Source organism: Pogona vitticeps, chromosome 15 (genome assembly GCF_051106095.1).
Source record: "Pogona vitticeps strain Pit_001003342236 chromosome 15, PviZW2.1, whole genome shotgun sequence".
In the NCBI taxonomy this organism is placed as follows: Eukaryota; Metazoa; Chordata; class Lepidosauria; order Squamata; family Agamidae; genus Pogona; species Pogona vitticeps.
Genome location: NC_135797.1, coordinates 4,894,804 through 4,912,254, shown reverse-complemented (window position 1 = coordinate 4,912,254; position 17,451 = coordinate 4,894,804). Strand labels below are relative to the sequence as shown.

The 17,451-nt window shown below is 51.3% G+C and overlaps 1 protein-coding gene across 2 annotated transcripts in view; it reads left to right on the top strand.

Moving 5' to 3' along the window:
- The window catches only part of LOC110080983 (palmitoyltransferase ZDHHC3), a 55,950-nt gene that overhangs the window by 719 nt on the left and 37,780 nt on the right, over positions 1-17,451 (top strand). Inside the window, exons 2-9 of one of the 2 annotated variants that reach the window (XM_020797335.3) lie at positions 1,884-1,972; positions 5,588-5,682; positions 5,831-5,943; positions 6,663-6,724; positions 8,865-8,985; positions 10,227-10,299; positions 10,502-10,631; positions 10,771-13,195. In XM_020797335.3, the coding sequence (XP_020652994.3) occupies positions 1,884-1,972; positions 5,588-5,682; positions 5,831-5,943; positions 6,663-6,724; positions 8,865-8,985; positions 10,227-10,299; positions 10,502-10,631; positions 10,771-10,862 (775 nt within the window). In that variant the 3' untranslated portion in view covers positions 10,863-13,195. Of the gene's footprint in view, positions 1-1,883; positions 1,973-5,587; positions 5,683-5,830; positions 5,944-6,662; positions 6,725-8,864; positions 8,986-10,226; positions 10,300-10,501; positions 10,632-10,770; positions 13,196-17,451 lie in introns of those variants that run through there. The other variant, XM_072983871.2, reaches the window with a different exon arrangement.

Here is a 17,451-nt window from a genome sequence, read left to right as displayed (position 1 = left end):
GTAGGGCCCTCTGCACATGCTCAGGAGCACTGCCCCTTTGGGTAGCCGGGCAGGATGGCCGGGGGTGGAAAGCAGTCAGCACATGCTCAGGAGCACCGCTCCCCCATTGCTGGCCGGGCAGCGTGGGCAGGGGGGTTGAAAGCACTCTGCACAGGCTCAGGAGCACCGCCCCCATTGGGTGGTCGGGCAGGGTGGGCGGGGGGTGGAAAGCACTCTGCACATGCTCAGAAGCACCGCTCCCCCATTGGGTAGCCAGGCAGGATGGGTGGGGTGGAAAGCACTCTGTACATGCTCAGGAGCACCGCCCCCCATTGGGTAGCCAGGCAGGATGGGTGGGGGTGGAAAGCACTCTGCACATGCTCAGGAGCACCGCCCCCCATTGGGTGTGCCCGGCAGGGTGGATTTTTTGCCGCTGAGGGGTTGGGGAGTGGAAAGCACTCTGCACACGCTCAGGAGCTCTGCACTCTAGCTTGCCAGGGGGGTGTCTGGTTTCTGTGGGAAGGAATGCTTCCCGTGGAGGAAAAGAGGCTTTGCACATGCACAGAGGCACTGGGCCATTGGAAGGTGGTGCAGGCCTGGGGGTGCATCTTGGAAGCCAGGTTTCCTCCAAGAGGGAAGGCCGTCTGCACATGTTCAGGGGCCTTTTGCCCTGGGTTGCAAGCATGGATGGGTGTTGTTCTTTTCGCAGTTCCTTGTTTTTCCAAATTACATCTCCAAAACACCTTCCAAAACGGTGCCCCTGAGCATCTGCAGAGTGTCCTGTCTGGGGATTTTCAGAGGTCTGTATCCAGGAAATGAATTCTTGCTGAATAGCTCAGTGGTTTAGGGATGGGAGTTCGAATCCCCTCCACAGGGCCTCCTTGACAGGGGCTGAACTGGATGCTCTCTGGGGTCCCCTCTAGCTCTGCCATTCTAAGGTTATTCAATTAGGATTATTTTCCCGGGAAAGGAACGGGGCTGCGGTAATTGGCTTAATTTAGGCTGCAGTCATAAATGCACTGGGGAATAAAAACCAATAAACATGATGGGATATGTTTGCAAGTAAACTTGTCTGATGATGTGAGTGACTTTTTCTTCTCATGCACTAGAATGAAAAACCGCAACATTTCTCTTCTTTGTCTAAAAGGAAGTGAAATATCTTTTGGCACTTGAGATGTGGGAGGACAATTTTTGGAGAAATTGCATAAATGATACAAATGGGGCGCAGTAGGGGGTAGCTGCTGCTTTGAGGGTACAGAATGTTCAAAATCAGAAGCACTGGATAGGTTGTTTCAGTCTTGTGGACCAATCAGCCAGTCTTCTTCAGCTTGCTGTCGTTCCGCACCTACTTCTTGTCTTCCGCTGATGCCCAAGGCGAAGAACTTTGCAGGGGCTGGCAGCCTTTGAGCAAGCTGTCATAACACGTCAAGGCAATCTGCTCTGTGAGAGAGAGAAAGAATAAATTTGTGAATATTCTCTACATCTAGTGACTGGTGCCCATGAGGTGGGCTTTGAACGTCCTGTTCCTTGGACAACTTGTTCTTTGATTTCTCGCTGCTGCGTTTTCAAAGTGTGAAGCCTTGAAACCAGAATAGAAAAATGTCCGACTACCTCGCACCAGAAGGGCAGGTTAAGTCATTCTCCTATACAGTATGTAAATGTGAATTCCTATCATCATAAAATGAATACCCCTCCCTTTCTTTCCACAAAGCAACCCAAGGCTTGGCTATATTGGCCATTTGATCCCTGCCGGGCTGTCAGAAGGTGCCGCTTGCAACCGGATCCTCAGAGATTTCAGGCGATTGTGATGACAGTAGAGATAGAATGGACCTCTCCGATTTCACTGACTTTGCCTCTTTGAAGTGTTAAGTTGCTGATGATCTCACTGCTTCCTTTTGTCGCAGCCTCTGGTGCCCGTTCCATGCTGTAGCGTTCAACTTCATCGTGGTGATGCTTCTGGCCTGTCATATGCGAGCTGTCTTTGCTGACCCAGGTAAACTTTCTCTGTTTCTTGCTCGAGCCCCTCAATGCCGTGCCTTTATGCCTTCCGGGGATAAAAAGGCCACTGTGTGGGCCTTCTTTTCCTCTTTCTTAAATGTCTTACCTTCGCTGTTCCAGTCCAATGCCCTTCCCACCAACTCAACCTTGCAGCTCTTAAGTGGGATACAGTATAAGTCCCGTTTGTAGCTTTTATGCCTTGCTTTGCAGCTGTAAAGAGTCGCAGGCAGTTGGTGGTATTAGAGTACAGTGGTGCCCCGCTAGACGCTTACCCGGTAGACGACGAAATCGTTTCACGATGAGTATTTTGCGATTGCTATTGCGATTGCAAAACGGTGTTTAGATGGGGAAAATCCGCTTGACGACGATCGGTTCCCTGCTTCAGGAACTGATTTTTCACTTGACGACGATCAAAACAGCTGCTCATCGGGTTTCAAAACGGCCGCCCGCTGTTTCAAAATGGTTCCCCGCTGTGTTTCCTCGCTTTACAGGCACCGGAAAATGGCCGCCCTATGGAGGATCTTCGCTTTACGATGAGGTATTTCGCCCATTGGAACGCATTGAGCGGTTTTCAGTGCATTTCAATGGGCTTTTTGCTTTCGCTTGACGATGATCTAGTTCTACAGCGCTTTTGCTGGAACGGATTGTCGTCGTCAAGCGGGGCACCACTGTATTAGAGTCGGACTTCGGAGATCTAGATTCCAGTCTGTGAAACTGTCAGAGTGGCCTTCCTTCCGTCCCTCTCTTTTCTGCCTATCTTACCTTGCAAGGTTGTTCTGATGATACAGAGTGGAGAAGCGGAGCCAGGGTGCTGACTTGAGCCCATGGAGGAAAGGCAGGACATGAATGGAGCATATACATTTTTTTAAAAAAAAAATCTAGAGTGCTTTGAAATTTAATAAAAACAAGGCAGTTCCTTGCGCTCAGGTTTCCAGTCTAAATGGGCACACGGCGTAAAAAGAAAGAGAGGCCCACAGGGCAAAGGAGAACAAGAAAAACAATCTCTGGATGTGATGATGTTTCTGAGCTGGGTAGAGCGGTGGCTGGAGGGTAGCTCAGGCGAAGGAGAAGAAAGCTGCTGTTTGCTGCTATAGAAGATGAAACCTTCGCGTTCAGAGACAGGGTTTGTTGCCATATGAGGCGTGGAGTAGCTGCATTGTGCAGAGGGTTGGTCTAGATGGCCTCTCCAGGTCCTTCCAACTCTCTGGCTCCGTTCTGCCCATGTAGAGACAAGGGTCCGAGTAAACAAAGCACCGCTGAACACAGTACTCGTAGTTTTGAACAGCTCTTGCGGAGTTGCATTGAGTGTTTTCAAAGCACTTCGACAACCCTGCGGGGTAGGCCACACACGGACAGCCTTGAGGCTCACGGGACTGATTTGGGAATCAGGGGCAATTACCATCCTCTCTGAACCAAAATGCAGTCTACAAAGACACAGTCGCCTGTCCTCTGCCGTCCCCAACATGATTGTCTCCATATGAGAACTGGAGGTGGGAAATGGCCTTGCCAGAGGTGGGCACCATGTAGCCCTCCAGATGTCGGATTGCAACTCCCATCAGCCCCAGCCAAGGGGGAGGTACGCTGAGAGTCTAGTTATGTCTGGAAGGCTGTACTCTGACCGCGCCTGCCTTTGGCAAATCCCTTCATTGAGTTAGCTTGTGGCCTAAGCAGGATTCGAACTGGGGTTTTCCAACCCCAATGGCTCGGTCCCTTATCCCCCACGCTAGCGGTGATGTTAGTGGCGTCGGGCAGGAAAGGGGCCTTCTATTCTTGTTCTGCAGATCAATCTTCCACAGACATCTGGTATGCCGGCGGGAAAAGACCAAACTCTAAACCAGGTGCACCCTGGGTGGTCAGAAAAAGCTGTTTTAAATTTCTTTTAAACTGTTCCTTCCTCTGTCCCACCCTTTGGCCATGTCAGTCCCATTCCCCACCCCCCAAAAAACCACCAAAATTAAGGGTCCTGTTCCCCTTGCACGCAGGAAGATCCTGGGTGCATTATTTTCTCCCAATGAAAAGGCAGGTTTCAGGCTCCTGTCTTGATGATAAATGAGGAGATTCCCCTGTGTCGCCTGGTTTGGAGAAATCCTGGCCCCGATCCTCGTTCCCTGTAAAGGTACCGAGGCCTGTCCTGTTCGTTGATGAGTAAGGCTTGCTCCTTTTGCAGCTGCTTCTCAGCACATGGAGGCAGAGCAGCTGCCGGAAGCCGAGCTGCCTCGCTCATCTGTTTCTTTTTCCAGTAGCTGCTCGCTGGGGCTCCAGCTGCAGGACATCACCTTGGCCTTCTCAGAGGTATCATCTTACCCTGGAAAGGGGCTCCGGAGCCTGTGGATCCTCAGCCGTGTTTGTCTCCGGCGCAAGGGAGGCCGTCCATCATCTTTGCCAGTGGCATCTGGGAGCGAAGCCGACAGGGGTCGACTTTATTTAAACGGATTGGCCTGCTTTGTTTGCATGGCTTCGTTCTCTCTGCTCCCCTCCGGACGCACAACCCGACCATGGCGCGCATGTTTGCTGCGTCACACCGGAGAGGGAACATCTCTGTTGACTCATGGGCCTGCATCATTGTTAGAAGTTCATTCTGTTCCTGTTCTTTAGGTTTTGTTTAGTTGATGCTATGCTTTGAAAAGGGGGTGAGGAGAAGCGCCTCTTGGTCCTCCTTGGCCTCCAGTTGAATTTTTTTTCCTGACATGTTTGCTTTAAGAAGGAAAAAAAGGCACTTTCTGAGCCAGAGCAGATAGCTGGCCAGCGCTGCATTCCAGCAAGAAAACTTGAGAACAGGACAGCCTCTATGAAATAGAGGAATGCTATTCCCCTGCTGTTTATCGCAGGCAGTCTGATATTGAGAGGCATACTGCTCCTGCCTCTGGAGGTTCCTTTCCAGGCAAGGAAAAGGAAATGCTAGGAATGAAGAAAGAGCTGAGAACCCATCTCCACCCTTCACCCCATATATTTATATTATTAATGAAGAAGCACAAAGAGACATTATCTGGAAAGCAAAGATCATCATTCTTTCTTTCTCTTTTAATTACGGATGGAAGAATTCAGCCAAATTTGAAATGAGACGGGAACTGGTTTCTCTGAAGAGTAGAAGGTGGTGCCAAACCTAGGCAGGGCCTCTATGGGGAGCTTATTTAAGGCAAGGCTGGGGAGTTGATTGCTATCCCAAAGTCAGACCCTCCAGCTTCCAGCAGCTCCCCTCAACATAAGTGAGGACACATTGTCATTTGAACCCGGCAGGATCCGGAGCCTTACGAGGTCCTCACCCTCGATTTGAAGCTGGTTTGAAAGGAAACACGACAGCCGCAGAAAAATAATCCAAACACACAGGGTCTTCGTGGGTGATGTTTCTAAGACACCAGCATTTAAGAACAGTGGGTCAGGTTATCGTTCTGGAACACAAGTCTTGGAAATAATGTGGGTTGCTCGGGGAAGAAGGGCAGCTGAATTGTGCCAGGGTGGCTTTGTAAAATCTCGTGATGTGGAGGGCGAGGGCCTCTGGGAGTGGGGTCGAAAAGCAAAGGATCCACCAGAGTCCAGTGCAGCTGAGCAGTACCTGGCTTAAAAGAGATGGATGGGCTTAGCTTCTGCCTCCCGCTTTTTTTTTTTCCAGGCATGGTCCCGCTCCCAGACACAGCCCTCGACTTCTCTGACCTGCGAAGTAACAACAGCAGCAGCAACAACAACACATCACACAAGAGCAGCCGGGTAAGTCTCCTTATCGAGACAACCCCACAATAAAGTGAATCCGTACCCTAATTCTGGGGTTTTGCTTGTGAACTGAATTGTCTCTGGCCCCTCCGTTTCTTCTTTCCTTTGCACCCGCCCCTCCTCCAATCCGCCCTCGGCCACCCAGAATAACGAAGACTGGACGGTTTGCAACCGCTGCGAGACCTACCGGCCGCCCCGGGCACACCACTGCCAGGTTTGCCACCGCTGCGTCCGCCGCATGGACCACCACTGTCCTTGGTGAGGAGCTGGCACTTTTAAGTCACAGAGCAGGCAGAGGTTGGCACTGAGCTGGGGGGAGAAGGGTGGTTTATTCTGTGTGGATCCTCCTTTCCCTTCAGTGAGCTCAAGGCGAGGTACACCCCACGCCGTCTCCCCACGTTGATTTCACAACACCCTTGCGAGGTAGGACAGACTGAGAAAAAGAGAGCGGCTGACCTGGAGTGAAGCAAGGACAGCTCGCCAAGGACGGCAGCAAAGCTAAGCCTCTGTCCGCGCTCTAAACCGTACAGTCTGTGTCCTGTGTTTTGCATGGGCTAATTTAAAGGGTCCTCTTAGGGGGGAGAAAGCTGGCTGGATAGCTCAGTGGTTTGGGCATCTGACTGCGGAGACAGAGGTTGGGAGTCCGATTCCCCCCACTGGGCCTTTCTGTGTGTGGAGCCAACCTAAGTGGCCTTGGGCGAGCTGCACAGTCCCAGGGCACCCCAGGAGAAAAGAACGGTCAATCATCTCTGAGTTTTCTCTGCCTGGGAAAACTCTGGAAAGGGTGGCCGTAAATCAGAATTGACTTGACAGCAGGGAGAACGAGCTTCCCAACTCATTTCGTAAAACAAAACACATCATGAGACACAATTGCTCCTCACTCCTTTCAGAGGCTTTCAGAAAACAACTGGTTTTAGTGTTGTGGGGGCTTTGTGGCGCTTTTTAACCCACTCGCAATTCTTTGTCCCTGTCGGCAGGATCAACAACTGTGTCGGGGAACTGAACCAGAAGTACTTCATCCAGTTTCTCTTTTACACGGGTATGAGAACTCCCGAGACTATGCCTCAAGGGGAGTAGACCGGGGTGGTGGGGGGAAGCGACGACGTCGGGGGCAAAGCAGTTGAGGATATGAGTGGGGCCCCCTTGCTTTGTGGCTGTCTCCCTTTGCGGCTTTGTCGGCTGTGAGGTCACCCTCCCACTTAGAAAAAAAAAGAAGAAGTTTGGATCGTTAGTTGAGCCCTCTGCTTCCCCTCTTGAAGAATGCTGTGGGTTCTGCAGGCCTGCGTAGTCCTGTGTTCCCCGGCCCGCGGAGCAGCTTAGAAGATCTTTTGAAAATCGATCTGGCACAGCTTACGAGATGTTGGATCTGTTCTCTGAAACGAGAGCAACACTACAGCCTTTGGCCACAGGAGGCTGCTGTTGCCTTAAGCCTACAACGTTGTGTCTCATGCACACCGTCACTTCTTGAGCCGCCCTTGGCTTCTCACTGATTCCTTTGAGTCCCTCCGAGAGCCGGGAGTCTCCGTTCTCACCCTGGGCTCAGGACCTTTTCCGGGCGGGAAGCTTCCATCTCTTCCTCACCGTGCTTCATCTTCACACCGGGTTCTCCACCTCCTCTTAGAGTCCCAAGCGAGAACCTCTGAACCTGGGGCTTGGGGGGGGGTCGTAAAAAAAGCCGAACAGATCATCCCAAGGCTTCGTACTTCCCTGGAGGCGCTGCCTTGGAAAGTGGGAACGCAACCAACCACCAACCGCCCACCTAAGTCTGTCCCTTCCTTTCCAGAACCTAGTTTGGGAGCGGGTGGGAGGTAGTCTTGGGACATCCCAGTAGATCTCCGGGTTGTTTGAGGTCGTTGGACACACGTGTCCGAGTCCCGATGGTTTTACCATCGCAAAATGTTTCCCTCCTCCTCCTCCCGCCTCCGACTTGAATTAGGAGCTGACCTCCGGGCAGAAGGAGTGGGAGCGCAGCTCGACTCCAAAACCGGAAGCGAACGCAGGCATGCATCGGAAGATGCAAACGGGGTGCCCTCTTCCTTGATTCTCGTTGGATTCCCTCGGCTTTCGTTGGCCATTCTTGAGGTCCCAGTGGAAAACACAAATCATAGATCCAAGTGCGAAGGCCGCCCACTCCTGACCCAGAAAAAAAAGAGAGATCCGTTTCTCTCTCTCTTCCCCTCTCAAGGCTTAACCTCTCTAGAACGGTATTGGAAAAAGCCCTCGTTCCTCATTGAGACGTATCCTCTAGCCTCACCACCCTATCCAAGCGGTCTCAAGGACCGCGTCTCCCTCGATGAGCCTCCTCGAGTGCTAAGATCCTCAGGGGAGGCCTTGCTCTCGGTCCCAAAACCTTCTCGGATGCCCTTGGTAGGGGGCACGGGAGAGCTGGGCCTTCTCGGTGGCTGCTCTCAGACTCTGGAACTCCCTCCCACTGGAAACCAGGCTGGCCTACCTTGGCTCTCGTTCCACAAGCAGGCCAAGACCTTTATCTCTAGGCAAGCTTTCCCTGAGAGATATTTTTTAAATAGAAGGTTGTGCCTTAATGCTTTGACTGTGGTGTTGTTGTTGTTGTTTGGTATTGCTTCCCCCCCCCACACCTTTTCATAGAACAGTGTTTGCTTGATCCCCTTTAGTATTTGCATATTTACTGTTTAGCTTTAAATATTGTCATTTCGTGATGTAAGCCGCCTTGAGTCCTTTTTAAGGAGAAAGGCAGGGGGAAATATTTTTAATAAAAATAATAGTAGTAGTAGTAGTAGTACTGTGTTTCCCTGAAAATAAGACAGGGTCTTATATTATTTTTTGCTCCAAAAAAACCAAACACATTAGGGCTTATTTTCAGGGGATGTTTTATTTTCTTCATGTACAACCATCTGCATTTATTCAAACACAGTCCTGTCCTTGTCTTCTGGCTGCTGCACAAGGGTGGAGGATGGGAGTTTCACTTCACGGGGTGGGGGGCTTATTTTGGGGGTAGGGCTTATATGACGAGCACCCTGAAAAATCATACCAGGGCTGACTTTCACGTTAGGTCTTATTTTCAGGGAGACAGGGTAAAATATTCTAAAAGATAGGTGGCTAGGTTGATAGATTTCCTCCCCTCCCTTTTTTCCTTTGCTATCTTCCCCAGTTTCCTGGCCTTCACTGACCTTCTTCTCTCTCCCGCTCCCTCTCCCCAGGCTTGGCTAGCCTTTACGCCATGGGGCTGGTCTTGGCGACCTGGCTATGGCCGGCGGACAAGAGCCCCGCAGGGAAAGCCGAAGGGGCCGAGGGAGCCGCATCCGCCAACCGGGTCCACATGTGAGTGTTCACTTTCCTCCTTCCGCCCACCCAGCGGTGAGTTCCTTGACTCGTCCTCTGCAGGGTTAAAAAAAAAAATTAAAAAGGAACACAGAGCGAAATTGCCATGTTGCGCCCTGCCTGCCAAGAACAACTGGAGCTCAGAACGTTGGCTGCGCGCCGAGCGAGTGCAGTCCAAGTTGGCCTTCCGAAAAGGCTCTCTGAAAGCTGCCAAAGCGTAGAGATTTGTTCCTTCCTCCGCCCCACGCGCTCCATGCCTTTCCCTCCTTCTCTCCTCCCCAGTTTGGACTGGGCTGCATCTTCGAATTCCCTGCAGTGCCGGCCCTGCTTTTAGGTAGAACGAGGCTGATGGTGGGGAGATAATGGGCATCAGCCAAAGGAGCTGCCTGTGGTGTGAGGAAGGGCAGAGAAAGAATCTTCTTTTTTTTTCCTCCGTGTCCAAGGAAATTCAGAGAGATGCTGGGTTTCGTTTGGGAGTGAGAGATTTCGGGCCCTGTCTCTTTAACGCGGGCCACGCTTCGCCCCGTTTCTCCGGAAAATATTTCTTCGAGCTTATGTCATCCTTTCCAATGTATAAAAAGGGCACCTAAAACCTTTATTAGAAGGCACTTTTCTGCTCAAGGATCAGAATGAGTGGAAGTTGGCAGACTCCCTTGCCTACCTATTAGCCGAGAGCAAATCCGTTGGACTACGGTGGAACTTCTGGGCTTTCAGCCTTCTTGTTGGGGTTTATGACACTGATAAAGCTTTTTCGTTTTGATTGGCAGCGCCCAAGAGCCACCCTCTCGCTTTCAGGCCTTGGTGCCTGAACGAGAAATGATCATGCCCGGGGCCGTGACTTCGGGTCGTCTGCGCTGGGCGAGGCTGTGACTTGTTGAGTCGCTCGTCGCCCTGGGGAGCCTCCCCCAGCTGAGTGCCCCATAGATGACTTGAACTACATTTCCCATAATCCCACGGGCAGTCGACCGTGGCCCCTCCATGTGGTTCTACTTCAAGGCCAATCCTTGCCAAGAGTTGGTCGTGCTAGCCTGTGATCTTCCCTGGGGACCAGAGAGGCCCGTTGGGTTGACCACGCTGGCTTTTCATGGCTCCTGCATGGACGCTGTTCATGTGTGTATGTGCACACGCTGTCTGTGATGCGCCCCAGGCATGTTCTGCCCCTGCCTTTCCCAAAATATAAAGTAGATTGGGCGTGTTTCTTTGCAAGAAACTGACCGCGCTTCCACTTTCTCTCATTCCAGCGCTCACCGCATCATCTTACTGGTGGAATCTATTGTCTTCGGGCTGTTTGTCACCGTCATATTTTACGACCAGGTCAGTTTGGGGGAAACGGGTTTGGGAATCAAGAAGAACCCTTGGCTTTCCCTGTTGATCCTGCTCCCTTTTAACTCAGTGAGGCTAGACACTGGCTAGATCTCCAGGAGCTAAAGGTTAGGGTCAGGTCGTGTCTCTCCGACCTCTTCCCCCACCCCCACCCCCAATTTCAGAATGGCTTTTTGTGGCTTGTGTCTCCCAGCTGGTCTCCATCATCACAGACAAGACACCCATTGAGCAGCTGCGCCATCGGCTCCTGAAGGAAGCGCGCCAGGAAGTGTCTCACACGCGGAAGCCCAAGATTGCCCTTTTGCGGGAGGTGTTTGGCCGAGGTACCTCACCAGGGTGGTGGTGGTGGTGATGGAGGGCTAAAGGCTGGAGGGATATTTCCCCCCACCCATGATGGGACACAATGATCAACTCTCTCCTCCACTCTGATTCCCACTCCCCGCCCCCTGCATTTCTTTCCAGGTTTCGTGATCTGCTGGTTTTTCCCATGTAATTGTAGCTCCCCGTCGCCCGGCGGGCCTTCCTACAGCTACTTGCCCAACTATGACGTGTGACTGGCAAGGGGTCGAGCCCTTCCTCCCCGGAAGGTTTTGCTCCGCTCGTGTGCATGGCGCTCTCTTTTCTCTCTTTTCTCATGGTGGGAGCGAAGGTTTCGTTCTGTTCTGTTTGCTGCGGTTGGCAGAGGCGGCAGCACCTGTGAATCGCAACGCTTCCATCAAATCCTGGAGGGGCGTCAACGTCTTCCCCCCCAAAAAAAAATATTCCCCCCCTCCGGACCCTGTGGTGCTCCAGTGGGAATCCGTGCTGTCTCACCTCTTCTCCTCCTGCAAAATGAAGGTCAACCGGAAGCCACTTCCTCCTCCTGTGCATTTTGGAGAAGGGCTGTATTTTCACCCTCTCTGGAAACCTGCCTGAACACGTAACAGGGCCTGGAGTAGGAGGAAGCCCCCATCCTTCAGCCCCTCTCCCTGGATTTGGCCCGCCTCACCCCACGAAGGCCTTCTCTGGGTCTGGCCCAAGATCACCCGCGTCCTACCGGGGTCGGTAAAGAGAAGAAGGCCTTCCAGGATCCCCTTCGCTGATTCAACTTGTGTGTCGTTGGGAGATGGCTGTGATTCTCTAGGGACCGGTGACTTCTGCCCCATGGAGCCATGTTCCACTTACCCCAAGATGTGGGAATTGGGTGGGCCGACCATCCTTCCTGGGTGGCCGCAGCACCCCGTCCGTCTGCCTCTGGTCGGCTGTGCGAGTCTTACCCGTCGGCTTGCACGGTTGGTATATGGGAAGGAGTTGTCTCGACACAGTCATGATATACAGTACGTTGTTTCAGATTTCGTTCCCCCTCTTGCTTTTGGTGGATATGTCGCTTGACAAAAGGATGGCTTGGTTTCACGTTATCTGTCTTCGGGACGGCTGCCTCCCTTAAGGCACGGATCCCAAAGCCGTCCATTAGTTTAGCAAAGAAAAGTTCAGGTTTCTAACCAAGCCGGGGGTTGGGGGAGGGCGGCTCTCCCAGTCCTCTTGGACTGTACCCCATTTTCCTTCTTCACCGTTGACCATGCTGCCTAGACCTGACTGGGCTCCAAGTCCAGCCAGTAATCATTGAGGAAGAGGGGACACGTTTAGGTCAGCTTCCCCTGCCTTGGGGTTTCGAAGTTTTACCTTTAAGGAACTCTTGAAAAGCACTGGAGGGAAGTCTGGTGCTCATAATATCATCCTCCCCCTCCCCCCCATCCAGTGTTTTATGAGTACCCCTCCCTTCCTAATCCTATGCTTGGTCTTCCATGCTATTTATTTATTTAATTTATTGAGTGCAATCCAGCTCCAGTCCATTTAACACTAACATGACGGTTGAAGTGGTTCGTTAGAAACTGCTGTAAAACCCAGCGCCCTTAGAAACAGGCAGGAAGGAGAATTTCTATTACTCCTGTCCCTCGGGGGCCTTGACGAACTCATCATAGGAAGGCACACCAGAAACAAGGGGCCACCACCAAAAAAAAGGTCTTAATGAAGATCATCCGGGCAGGGGCTCTGAAGACGTGAGCATGGAACCTCAAGGAACGAGACGTCTTCTCGAGACGACTTAGAGACCTTTGTTAGGTTTCCGTGTCTTCCAGCCCCAGGGTATTTGCTGGACCCGTTAGATTTAATGGCTTTTAAAACATAATGAATGAAAAAGGCTGCCCTTGATTCATCAGTCAGGACATGTCATGTAATTTTTTATTTTATTTTTAAAAATCGGTTAAATAAGAGTTTTGAAAGGCTCTTATGAAAACCATAGAAGGCGAGCGTTATGAAAGAGCCATTTTGCCTTTCCTCCTGACATTTGTGTAATTTTTTTTTTAAAAAAACTCATTTATGGCCCAGAAGGTCCCTTTGGGCCTCTGGGTGTTGTGGGGGGGCATTATGGGATGTTCCGAGGGGCCTCCAGCATGTCTGCCCCCATCCCAAGCAAATTTTAATGTTTTTAAATATATATATTTCTGGACACTAGAGGGCGCCAATGAGCTGTTTTGATTTTAAAAATGCATTTTTGTATTAATAATGTTTGGTTGCAAGGGCTCCTGGAAGCAGGGGTGGCCCCCCCCAAGGCCCAAGGATGAGCACAGGCAGGCTGTGGGACTTCGGTTTCCCTGGACCACTGGTTCCTAGCACCCAGCGCTACAGGATTTCCATATTTTCTTTGCCTGAAGCCTCAGTTTCTTGTCTGCTGTGGATTTGTTTTCCTTTGCTTTGATTTGTGCTCGAAGAAGACTTCTCTCCCAACCTCCAGCCATCTTCCTGCAAATCCTTTTTTTTTAAGTCACTGGTTTGGCTCAAACTTGACAGATAAATTATGAACTGTGAACTTTACTGTAAAATAAACGGAGGGCGCGAGGAGACTGTATGTGGAGTTTAATTGTGATAATTTTCTGCCATTAAATAAAAAGTCTAGACGTAGCCCCAGCAGCAAACCTGGCAGGAATCAGGGGGAGGGGAGCGCTTGATAGCCCTCCAATGTCCTGCAGGCAGCGTGTTCGTGTTGCGAAGCAGTGTTAGGGGTGTATGTGTGCAATAAGTCATATCCACCCCACTGTTCTTCTGCTGTTTTCTTAGGGTGTATTTACGCGAGATGCTTCATTTAATGGCTCAGCGCCAAGTGGTTGAGTAGAATCCTTGCTTTTACTGCTCACTTTGTGTTACTTAAAAAAAAAAAAGCAGGAGTCTCTTTTCCCCCTTGTTACAAAGGATAACCAATCCGCATTTTGTTTTTGATTTTAAGAATACTCAGAAGACCTCTTCCCGTTGAGCCCAGCGCCCCGAAGGGCATCTTTCTTGCTTCCAGAGTTTAAACGATGGCTCCCATGGGTGACCCACACATACATCCAGGCACATTTTTCTACATTTCCCCGATGTCGCCTCTCTCCCCACCAGCTCTGGATTGTCGGGTGACTCCTTCAGAAACAACAAACAAGCCGGCGATGTGGTTCTGCAAATGGGATCTAAATTGGTGGGGATAATTGTTGCCTCGTTAACTCCAGTTGCTGGTTTTGGAGGTTTACATTTGCTGGTGTGACGTTCCCGACCCTTTTCCTTGGGGCTCTTGTTGGTTGCACAGTAGGAATGGTGGTAGATGTGTACGTTCACATACATGTATATAAATCTCTGTATTGGGAATCCACAGAAAAATCTGGCTTCCTCGCCTTTAGAGGTTTGAGCGAATTTGCGTATACAGCGGGACCCCCTTATCTGCTGGATCAGTAAGCGCTGATTCACTTATCCACGGTCTGAAAACATTAAAAGTATTAAAAGAAAAATCCCCAATATATATGTTTTTAACAAAGAAGCATCTTGGGGGGGAGCTTGGAGCTGATTCCCCCACGGATACTGGGGTCCATCTGTATGTACATTTTTGCAGAGCGTTTCGGCAAGTCCTAAGACAGGAGATGTGGAGGGCGAGCGGAGCTGAAATATCATACGAGGCCTTCGGGGGACCTGGCCCCGATTCACCCCTAGGGACTAGAAAATTTATTTTTGAAGGGAAAGCACGGGCATTTTAAGGAGCGTTGGCCCTTAAAATCTTTTGCTTGAGTTATACGTCGGTGTTGCACATTTCCGCCCGCTCCGTTCTACTTTGAAATGACCCCTCCCGTGAACGTCATTTGCAAATACGGAATGAGCAGGTGAATCCACATCACCTTTCTCTCTGTCGTGGCCCCTGCCCCCAAATTAAGCTGCCAAACCAAAGAGGGGTGCTGTGGCCCAACTTGTGTAGAAGAAAGCTGTGAGCCCAGCTCTAACATGGAAATCATCATGCGCTCAGAGGCACCCTTGTCCCTCCATTATAATTGCGAACCTAACCACCCCGCGTTTTCCGTTGGCTGTGGCTGATGGACCCTGGGGTTTTAATCAAAACTAGATTTTTGCGATCCTGCCGTCTTTTTGTTCCCCCTATCCCTCGGCCCCGGTGTTTCTCCAGAAGACATCCTGGTAATCTTAGCTGTGAATGCAAGCAAACATTTTTAGATTCCTCTCTTGTCTCCCGTCGAGGCTGGTGACAGTCTTGTTTAGAGGCAAAGTGCTGGCGGGCAGGCGTGGGTGACTTGATCTCAGAGTCTTTTGACTCTGTCGGCTGACTCACAGAGGTGGGTCTCCTCCTGAGCGGCAGTATCTTCCACCCACAGAGCACCGCTGGCAGGAATGTGTGTACTGCTACCCAGTTAAAGGGTTTGATGCCAGCTCAGTGGTTGCAGCCCCATCCTGCAGAATAGTGGGGGTCTGCGGCCTGATGTTGGCACCCCTATGAACCAGCACTCTCCGAAATGTCTACTCCTGAACAGCCCTGCTCAGCTCTGGCAAACTTAAGCCAGTGGCTTCCTTTAGGGCGTTGATCCATCTCCTCTTGGGTCTTCCTCTCTTCCTGCTGCCGTCCACTTTTCCCAGCGTTAATCTCGCCTTCTCAGGAGGTCTCCAAAACAGGACAGCCTCAGTGTCATCATGTTGGCTTTCAGCAACAGTTCTGGCTTGATTTAATCCAGGGACCCACTTGTTTGTCTTATCCAGGGTATCTACAAAGTTCTCCTCCAGCACCACATTGCAGATTAATTAATTTTTGGTCAAGTTTTCTTTCCTGCCCAACGTTCACCTCCATCCGTAGTGATCGGGAGCAGTACAAGAGCATGGACGGTCTCGGTCTCCGGGGAGACACCCTCACACCTTGATGATCTTTTCTAATTCCTTCATCGACGAAGCCCTAGAGGTCTTCCTGCCGGTCAAAAGGAGGGCAGGAGAAGTCTAGGGATGCCCTCAAACTACAGATCCCAGGATTCTCTAAGAGGGGAGCCATGACGGTTAAAGCGCGATCAAGCCACTGTAACCATGTTGTGCGTAGATCCAATGTGCTCAAGGTCTAAGCTGCTGGTCAGCAGCTCCCCACGGCCTCAAATCACGTCAGTTCGCTGATGATGAGCTGCCTGCTGGCTTACACAGCAATTATCATAACCGGCATCTTGGAACAGCAGAGCTGGAAGGGGGCCCCTCGAGGTCATCCAGTCCAGCCCCCTGTCAAGAAGGCCCAGTGGGGGGTTCAAACTCCTAACCTCTGGCTCCACAGTCAGTGATCTAAACCACCGAGCAATCCGGCAGTCTTTAAGTGTGTACGAGGGTTGGAGGTGCCTATTTATGAAAGTTGTGTTTTGGACAGAGGAAGGGGTGCCCTTATGATGCCAGCGTTAGTTGCAGTCTTCCATAGCAAGAATAGACGGTCAGTGTTCGTGTATGCAATCTGCGTTCCTTCCTTCGAGATTTTAAAAATATATAATACTTTTCTTCACTGAATTCTGCTTGTACGTGTGGCTCAGTTGCCACGTGCACGCTGTCTTCTTTTCCCACCCACCCACCCCGAATCTCCGTTTAAAAGGACAGCCAGGAAAGCCAAGACTTCCGACACCCATCCACCCCCTTTTTAATTCCTCCTGCCCGTGGAATGGAAACTTTAGCCTCCGTTGCGGGTTCTGGAATCCGATCTGCCCAGCTTCCACAAAACCCTTGGGAGACTCGGAGAGGCTGGAGGCGAGCCCGGGAGCCTTTCGGCACCGGGATTGAGTCAGAGGGAGCGAAAGCGGATGGAGAGATGGAGGAGGAGGTGGTGGTGGCGAGAGAGTCTGGAAAGAAGATCTAAAAAGGCAGGAGGGAAAAACCGGGGGGGGGGGGTGCCTTGGCCCTCTTCCGAAGACCCGTCCGGCCTGGAACCTCGTTTTCAAGGAGGCCGGACTCGTAAGGCGAGGAAAAACAGCTGTCGGGCGGAGCTCATGGAGGGCCAAAGAGCCAGGGGAGCGAGGTTTCTAGGAGACCCCAGAACTTTCTGAGCATCAGGCCTTCATACAGTATTCTCTGCCTTTTGCTACAGTCCTCGGTGTTTCTGGGACAGAAATGGGTTTCTTCCCCCCATCCACCCATGAGCAAGACCTTCTTGCAGACAATCAAGAAGGTATTTAAGGATGGTTGGGTCTTGATTGGGAATCAGGAGCCGTTAACCTTACCAAAGACCGGCTCCTCGTTTGTTGGTAAGGACGGAGGCAGCTGCTTGCATTTATTGGACTCTTCCCCTCCTCATCCATTGTAACCCCCTTTACAGCCATCTAAACAAGCAGCTGGCCCTCAGCGTGTTTTGTAGACGCCGAACCCTCTGCTGTATTGAGGTGGACCTCCTTTCTGCCATCTTAAAACCCGGCTCCCTTTCCTTCGGCGTGCTCGCCTTGCGAAAGCCTTCCTCTCCTCTGGATTGGGACAGGGCGTTTTAGGAGCTCAGCCCTCCTTTCCCTCGGTTCCTGACCCCTTGATGGCAGAAGGAGTCCTTCCGAATCTCCCAAGACACATCTCAAAGACTTTGCTCTGTTGCTCTAGAGAAGGCAGGATGAGAACCATGCAGGACCAAGGAACATGCAGATGATCCTCGACTCCAGCTCCCATCAGCCCTTGCCAGCATGGCTAAATTGGGGGTTATGGGAGGTGTAGTCCACCAGCAACTGAAGGGCCCCCCCCCCTCCAAGATTACAGTTAGGGGCTAGGACTAAGTGGAGAATCCTTGCCGTTGGCCAGGAAGGCTGGCCTAGATGACCTTTTCTGGTTCTGCATGGCAGAAGCATCATCCTTCCAGGCCTT